This window comes from Pristiophorus japonicus, chromosome 4, assembly GCF_044704955.1.
Source record: "Pristiophorus japonicus isolate sPriJap1 chromosome 4, sPriJap1.hap1, whole genome shotgun sequence".
Lineage (NCBI taxonomy): Eukaryota > Metazoa > Chordata > Chondrichthyes > Pristiophoridae > Pristiophorus > Pristiophorus japonicus.
In genome coordinates, this window is record NC_091980.1 from 131,017,339 (window position 1) to 131,026,492 (window position 9,154).

The following is a 9,154-nucleotide window of genomic DNA, read 5'->3' on the forward strand; positions in this document are numbered from 1 at the left end:
CGAGTACTACTTTATAGCAAACGACCTGACAGGGAACACGAACGCACTGATAGAGAAGCGTAAGGCGATATTGCTGTCCAGTTGTGGCGATGAGGTTTACCGTCTCATCAGGGATTTGCTGGCACCCGCAAGCGCCAAGAACAAGTCATATGAGCAGCTGATTGAACTCATTCGTAACCAATTGAAACCGAAGAAGAGCATCCTCATCGCCAGGCACAAATTCTACCACCACTGCAGACCTGAGGGCCAGGATATCACAAAATATGTTGCGGACATTAGGAGACTTGCGGCGCCATGCGATTTTGGCACACACCTTAACGAGGCATTCCGAGACGTTTTTGTTGTGGGGATTGGCCATCAGGGTCTCCTTCACAAGCTGCTATCCACTGAACCTACAATCAGCCTGCAGCAAGCCATCAAAATCAGCCGGGCATTGATGGCCTCAACTTGCAGCATCAAGCAGATGATCCACACGGTCTCGAACCAGGCAGATACTATTCACAGGATAGCACCTGTCACGGACAAAACTGCTCTGTCCAGTGGCTCTGCCCAGGGCAGAGAGCACGGACCTCAGGGTCCTCGAACTCAGAGTATGCCGAGGGGGTGCTAATCGAGTAGCACCATGCTAGCTCTGCGGAGGAAGCCATGGGGCTCACCGGTGCAAGTTTGCGGAGTATACGTGCAAATCCTGCCACACAAAAGGCCACCTTCAGTGTATGTGCAAAAGAAACACGACTCACCGTATGGCTGAGGAGATGGTAGATGGTCTGCTGTCCAGCGAGGAGCATTGCGGTTTTGCTCGACGGGCATCCCGGCCCCAGGCAGAAGAAGGTGATGCGTTTGGACTGTATACTTGTACCGAAGTTTCGGCCCCAGTGATTATGGAAGTCAAGATTAACAGAGTCCCAGTATGGAAGTGGACACGGGGTCAGGTCAGTCGCTGATGAGTCAGGAAACTTTTGATAAAATGTGGATCAACCCAGCTGCACGACCCAAGCTGGTCCCGGTCACGGCGAAGCTGTGCACCTTCACCAAGGAACTGATACCTGTTCTTTGCAGAGCGGATGTGCAGGTATCTCACGGTGGTGAGACGCACGGTTTACCTTTGTGGATCATTGCAGGAGATGGGCCGACGCTACTCGGCAGGAGATGGATGGGGAAGGTCCGTGGGAGCTGGGAAGACTTCATTCCTCCACAGACCACTGTCCCCCTTGTTCACAGGCAGAGCAGGCCTCCACCTTCGAATCGGATGGCAGCGAAGGAAGCGTGTGTGGGGTTGGGCACAGCAGCGGCGGCCGTCGACTCTCCCCTGCGAAGTCTGAGAGTGAGAAAGAGGCGCTGGAACCAGCAGCAGCGCCAACCGAGCTGGAGAAGAGAGAAGGGCTTCGACGAGCTGCTCCAGCAGGCACCGTCGGCCCGCAGGCAGAGGCAGCCGTTAGCGGGGCTTGCAGCGGGAGGAGCGGTGAATCGGCAGTTGCAGGAGCGGGACTCGCTCGGCGACGTCGTGAGGGCCGATGCTCCGAGGAGCGGGGCTCGTACAGGACCGGCTGCGGCAGTGAGGAGGTCGGCTCCGGAGGACGTGTGTGTGTGTGTGTGTGTGTGTGTGTGTGTGTGTGTGGCGGCTCCCGGGCAAAAGGTCAGCTGTGTGGGGTGCTCCGGAGTATGCGGCGGTGCGGGGGCCGGTGCGTGGCGTCTCCTGGGTGCGGTCAGAGTGTGGCGGATCTCGAGAGAGAGGGAGAGCAGGCAGCAGCACAGCGAGTTCAAGATGGCAGCGAGCCTCGTGGCAGCAGAGTTCTGCAGGGAGAGGCAGGCAGGCACCAGCAGAGCACCTAAAATGTCGGCGCCCAGGAGAAACCTCGTGGGAAAAACAAAATGGCGTCTTCAAAGGGAAATATACCCGGGAGTCTTAAAGAGGCCTTACACCATTGGCGGTCTCCACAAAGAGACTTTTGTAAGGTCAAGAGCGCATCAAAATGATTGCTGTGATTTGTATGATGACGTGATTTATGACAAGAGTTAATAATTTTGATGCTAAAATGATTACTGTGATTAAAATGATTGATATGATTGGTGAAAAGAGTTAATATCACAATGGAACATTAAAAGGGTTAATGGCCCTGTGACTAACATGACGAGAGGATCAATGCGATTTCTGATTGTGTGTGATTTATGCAATGGTTCAGCGTCTGCAGACAAGCCGCAAAGGCAACTATTTTCTGAGAACAGAGGCAGCGCACAAATTGCGATACCCTGTTTCAGCGCAGCCCATTACCTTGGGCAAAAAGGGGCAGTATGCTGCCACGATACCTCACCCAGTGGAGCTGGGATTAAATAACTGTTCAGTGTACCTGCAACATTTTGATATAACTCTTCAATGCATCTATATCTATCATACAAATGTACTGTCCATGTGTTCCTGCTTTCTATTGGAGATTATGTTTGTGTGCTTGCATCACCCATGCAAGGATTGCTAATACCACATGCTTCCACCGGATTGTAAGCATAATCTCTACATGGGGGGGGGGGGGGCGGGGTGGGAAGAGGGAAGTGGATGGTCATGGCTTCACACTCACAAATCAACCAGGACGAACAAGGCTGAGGTTACCGGCAATGTGCTTTTGGAACTGCGAGGGGGAGTGAGATGTTATGTATTGTCCAGGTACATTAAATGTACAGTTACCATGGTGCGCCACAAGGGGCACTGTGGTGGGAGACCTGAAAGTACCTTCAAGACAGAGTATAAAAGGCTGCCCACCACACCTGAGGTGCACTCTGGAGTTACACAATAAAGGAATAAGGTCACAGCAGTTACTACAACACCATACTGTGTGGAGTCAGTGATCTGAGTGTTGCACACATCACAGGTAGCAGTGACCACCACACATTCCTTGTGGAGACAAAGTCTTGTCTTCACACTGAGAACACCCTCCTTAGTGGTGAGTGGCGTGGCCACAGTGTTAAATGGAATAGTTTCAAAACAGATCTAGCAGCTCAAAACTGGGCATCCTAGAGGCATTGTGGGTCATCAGCAACTGCAGAATTGTATTGCACCACAATCTGTAACTTCACGGCCACACCTCTAGCCAAGCTGTTCCAGTACAGAGACACTGGCATCTACCCTACAATGTGAAAAACTGCCCAGGTACTTCCTATCCAGAAAAAGCAACAAATCCATTCAGGCCAATTACTGCCCCATCAGTCTACTCTCAATCATCAGCAAAGTGATGGAAGATTTGTCGACAATAATCTGCTCACCGATGCCTAGTTTGGGTTGTGCCAGGACCACTCAGCTCCTGATCTCATTGCAGCCTTGGTCCAAACATGTACAAAGGAGCTGAATTACAGGTGAGGTGAGAGTGACTACCTTTCACAGCAAGGCAGCATCTGATGGAGTGCGGCATCAAGTAGCCCTTGCAATATTGAAGTCGATGCGAATATCGAAAACTCTCGATGAGCTGGACTCATATCTAGCACAAAAGAAGTGGTTGTTGGAGGTCAATCATCTCAGCCCCAGGATATCTGCAGGAATACCTCAGGGTGGTGTCCTTGGCCCAACTATCTTAAGCTGCTTCATCAATGATTTTCCCACCATCATAAAGGCCAGAAGTGGGAATGTTTGCTGATGATTATAAAGTGTTCTGTTCCACTTGCAACACGTCAGAAAATGAAGCAGTCCATGCCCACATGCAGCAAGACCTGGATGACATTCAGTGTGAGGCTGATAATGGGCAAGTAACAATGGCACCACACAAGTGCCAGGCAATGACTATCTGCAAAAAGCGAGAGTCTAACCACCTGCCCTTAACATTCACTGTCGCTGAATTCCCCAGCATTAACCCGTGGGGGTCACCGCTGATCGGGAACTGAACTAGCCCGGCCGCATCAATACTCTGGTAATAAGAACGGGCCAGAGGCTGGGTATTTTGCGGTGAGTGTCTCACCTCCTGACACCCTAAAGTCTTTCCAGCATCGACAAGGCACAAGTCAGGAGTGTGGTGGAATACTCTCCACTTGACTGGCTGAGTGCAGTTTCAGCAATCATCAAGAAGCTCGACACCATCCAGGACAAAGCAGGCCGCTTGATTGGCATCCCATCCACCACCTTCCACATTCACTGCTTCCACCACCGGTGCACCATGGCTGCAGTGTGTACCATCGACAAGATGCACTGCAGCAACTCATCAAGGCTTTTTCAGTAGCACAAGCTCTAGCAATTAGAAGGACAAGGGCAGCAGAAGTTTGGGAACACTATCACCTGCAAGTTCACCTCCACGTTACACACCAACCTGACTTCACGGTTCATTTATCGTCACTGCGGCAAAATCCAGGAACTCCCTCCCTAACAGCACTGTGGGAGTATCTTCACCACAAGACTGCAGCAGTTCAAGAAGATGGCTGACCAGCACCTTCTCAAAGGCAATTAATTTTGGACAATAAATGCTGTCCTTGAGCTCAGACACTGCTGGGCTCTATAACTGTTACTCACTTCTTTACAGCTTAACAGAAAATCCACAGCAGCAGCGGTAAGTTTACTGAGCTACCTGCAGTAATAACTCTGAATGCAAAGAGTATAGATGCATTTAAGGGGAAACTAGATAAACACAAGGGAGAAAGGAATAGAAGGATATGCTAATAAGTCTAGATGAAGTGGGGTGGGAGAAAGTTTACATGGAGCATAAACCACAGCATGGCCCAGTTGGTCTGAATGGTCTTTTTCTGTGCTGTAAATTGTAAGTAATTCTTAAAGCAAGAGCACCTGTAAAGTTTCACATCGAGTGAGCTAGAGACCTTGTTGAATACACGAAGCCATCAAACCCATCAGCACGCAAATCCAGGCCGACTCGTGGAACTGTGACTCGTCAATATATGAAATTTTGTAACAGCGATATCCCAAATGTGCGAGTGTTGCTCAGACATTAACATGGAATATCTGTACATAGCAATTTAATTGCACTCAATACTGTTAAATTTCTAAAATTAACTTGTAAACACTGGATTATTGGAACTGCAGCAATATCATTTGAATGCATTCATCGCCACGCAGGAGAGAAATGGAGATCTAATCCAGGGGGATTTTGAATTTCTTGACAAGGGTACTAAAAAAAGTTTTTAAAAAATTGATAATCGGCTTATAAAATTGAGTCTTTCAGCATTGTGGACAGGGTTTAACATCTTGTGCCTTTTGCTTTGTGGAATTAAATACATGTACTCTTTCCAGAAGTATTACATTTTGTTCAAGTATAGCTCGTCTTTCAATACCTTATTCATGTGAACTAAGTTTGTGTTGGCAAGTTATTCAACCATGATGGAAGCAGGCAAAATAGAAGTTGTCCCAGAACCACCACACTAACCCCTGACGCTGTGACAGCAAGCTGATGCCAGCTGTTGCTTTCCCTCCTCACCCAATTGTAGTGCCCAGAGTTTAGTATGGAGACATTGCTTGTCTACCTGCAAAGCTTAACAGAAAGCCTCTAACAGGAGTGATGCTTCCAGTTTCTCAACTACCTGGATAATTGAACAGGATCTGTTGCAGTTACTAAATACAAACTGCTGTTCACAAGGCAGATACACTAAATAGGAAGCTAATCCAGGACTTGTTCACTGGGCTGAAATGGTGCAACAATGAATTACTAGCAAATTGGCCTGGTGTTTAACAGATGTCATTTGTACAAAGACAGATAGTTGGAAGAGTTAATTGTTTACAGCTGGTAAGTCCCAAGCTCTAGACATCTCTACCATCTTAATACATACCTCTGACCAGGCTTTTGATCACTGACCAATATCCCATAGGGCTGTCAGTTGTCCAAACATACTCTTGAACATTTTAGATCTTATAACAGGTGCCTGAATGCTCCAGTCAATGCAGAGACATTACACAAGAGGAAAACACATTTCATAGGACTGAATCCCATATAACTGTTGCACAGCACAGTGTAATTCTTGGAGGGAAACCAAATCATGTTAAATGAAAAATAAGTAACTACTCAAACTTACAAGGCGACAAAACAGCCCAATGTTGAACCATTTATTTAGTTATGGGTTTCAGCTCTTCGTACAAAGTCACAAGCCATCATTCCCTACAAGACAGGGGTCTGATTATATAAATACAAGTACTAAACACAATAAGCTTGATCCCATCAGTCAGTTTAGTCACTCTCCCCCAGCGTGTGCTTGTCAAAAAGGTACACTGCCATGCCATTGTCAGGGGCTCCTAGTCTCTTCAGGTTGGTGATGTGATCTCCAAGCTTCTTGATCATCTTCACTTGTTCATCCAAGTAGTGGGTCTCCAGGAAGTCACACAACTGAAGGAGGAGGGAAATTAGTTATGACAGTAGCAGATACCAAGGAACATCAGACCATCCCCTCAAGTTAGTATTTTAATCTCTAGGATAGAGAAATGTCAGGTTGGACAATTGAAATTGATGTACATTTGCTCTAATGATCCAGTAACTCCTGTACAATGCAAGTTTAAATCCTGGAAACATGGACACACATTTACTTCTCAATGTCCACAGTAGGCAAACTTCCTGGTCCTTTCCCCACCCCCTGAAGAACCAAGGAAAGACCACCCCCCCCCCAAAAAAAAAATGCTATTGTTCAGAGATCTTTTGAAACAGCTCAAGGACAGCAATGTTCCACCTACTCCAACTTACCCAGAAACCCACATGAGGAACTTACATGAGGGTCAGTGCTCCCAGTGGAGAGTTTGTGCAGATCCAGCAGATTCTGGTTGACATTCTTCTCCATCTGCAGAGCTCTCTGCATCGCCTCCAAACCATTGCTCCACTCATCCTGCTCTGGTTTCTGAAGAGGAAAATCACAGGTAGTTCACTGACAATGGAACAAACTAAATACATGAGACAGTACAAGGAAAATAGGGGTGAAAAAGCAACCAGATATTCAGATTACCATAAACAAATAAAGTGTCATAGGAAAATAGAATTACTGCATTCAACTACCACAACCATGGAACCATGAAGTATTTGAAACAATCAGGTTTAAGGGTTCCCAGACAGAAGGCCACTAGTTTATTGAACAAAACCTTGATGTCAGACAAGATGATCCATCCTCCACGGCGATTCTGGAATTGCATCAGTTTCTCAGCATGCTCACATTCCTCATGTGACTGTTCCTTGAAGAACTCAGCAAAGTGACACAGGGCAACATCATCCCGGTCAAAGTAGAAGGACTGCAGAGAAAATTTAAAACAGCTTCTTTTGACCTTGATCTTCATATACAATGCAGAGTTATTTTTCCCCTTGTTAGTTAGTGAATTCTTAATCCTTCAAAAATAACCACCATTTGTAAACTAGCAAAATGCCATTGACTTCAATTGGAGTTGAGCCTCACCTCCCTATAGCACAATGAAAGTTTTTCTTTGCAGGCTTAACCTATAAACCTAAAGTTCAGGATTATATTTCATGTCCAGTCAAACTCAATTCTACTCATGGATAAGCAATACCTCCTCTACTTTTTGTCATTCACACGAGAGTGTGTCAGTCATCAGGTGGATGTGAAAGATCAAGGAGGAGAGATTGAGCAGACTGAACCTCTATTCCAGAAGTTAGAAGGATGAGAGGTGATCTCATTAGAAATGTACAAAATTTTTACAGGGCTTGAAAGATTAGATGTAGGGAGGATGGTTCCCCTTGCTGGAGAGACTAGAATCAGGGGTCAGTCATTGAGGACACAGATGAAGAGGAATTTCTTCACTCAGGGTGGGACTCTTTGGCATTCTCTACCCCAGGAGCTGCAGAGGCTCAGTTATTGAGTATATTCGAAAGAGAGAGAGCACATGATAGACTTTTGGATGCCAAGGGACATGGGGACAGTGCTGGAGGTGGAGTTAAGGTACAAGATCAGCAATGATCTTATTGAATAACAGCAATAGGCCATTGGCCCCTCAAGCCTGCTCTCTATGCTAGGTAGTATTGCAGGGAGCTCTCTGCAGTGTTCTGGCCAATATTTATCACTCAACCAACACCACCAAAACAAATGATCGGATCATTATCTCATTGCAGTTTGTGGGAGCTTACTGTACACTAATTGGCTGCTGCATTTCCCACATAACAAGTAACTACACTTAACTCCTTCATTGGAATGTCCCAAAGTGCTTTGTAGCCAAGGTAGCAAAAGGCATTATAGAAATTATTTTTCCATTCTACTCCAAGTTTGAGTATGGAGTGAGAAAAATCCTCCACTCCAGTAGTTTACACAGCAATAGTGTAATAGAGATCTCAGTAGTGAGCAAGGCTCCAACACCAGGATTCTCAGTACTTCACCTCCAATAAAGAATACGAGTGAGGACCTGCCCACATTTCACTCACTACAGTCCCCCCACTGAAACTGAACAGGTCCCTGACCACATTTGGGCTCTTCTGTCACACACTCAGGCAGCAGCTGAGCTGGTTTCAGATTTTAAACTTCAACAGAGGGCAGCTGCTACAGGGAGCAGTCCATGAACTCAACAATATCCCCCTGTATTACACACCTGAAGTCTTCACTGCTCAAAGACTCTGCTCCCCCAGGGAAGGAAGTCCAGAGAAATACAACTTTTCAGATTGCAACAACAAGGAATACACAACTCACCATGGAGAGATAAACATAGGAGGAACAGAGCTCCATGTTGATTTGCTTGTTGATAGCAGCCTCACAGTCCTTGTGGTAGTTCTGACACACTTGGGAAGCCATCTTCCCTATCTATAATTTCACTATTACCTGCACAGTTCTCAAACTCCCTCTATCTTGCACAAGCTCCTGTATTTATACTATTGGAACAGCTGCATTCAAGCAGGGTATGACATCACCAATGATGATTGACAATCCCTGAGAGCCAATCAGGAATCTTCCCTGAATTGAGGCACCAATTAACAAAGGAAGGGGGGTTTGGGGGAGGGGGCTGGGGGAGATCAGTCTCGGTGATGTCACTGCCTTTGGGTTCCTTGAAGGTCTTCAAATTGAAAGTATGCCGTTGTTTAACGCTCTCATTTGAATGAAATGATAATTTTCTACTTTCGCCAAAGCGGTTTTTAATAATCTGGCGAAGTTTGTTACTTGCAAGTTTCTGTGGCACTGAGACAATATTCAAAGCAATCAAGTCGTCTTGGTGCATTTACAAGCCAACCATTGGCCAGTGGAATGGGAATTCCATCCT

The 9,154-nt window shown here is 46.4% G+C and overlaps 1 protein-coding gene across 1 annotated transcript; it reads right to left on the bottom strand.

The window, feature by feature from the left end:
- Positions 1 to 6,146: 6,146 nt before the first annotated feature.
- LOC139262623 (ferritin heavy chain, oocyte isoform-like) lies at positions 6,147 to 8,691 on the bottom strand. The gene is made up of 4 exons (XM_070877774.1): positions 8,590 to 8,691; positions 7,043 to 7,189; positions 6,679 to 6,804; positions 6,147 to 6,302 (listed from the first exon to the last, which is right to left on the bottom strand). The coding sequence occupies exons 1-4, from the start codon at positions 8,689 to 8,691 to the stop codon at positions 6,147 to 6,149; spliced, it is 531 nt and encodes a 176-aa protein (XP_070733875.1).
- Between the last annotated feature and the right edge of the window lie 463 nt (positions 8,692 to 9,154).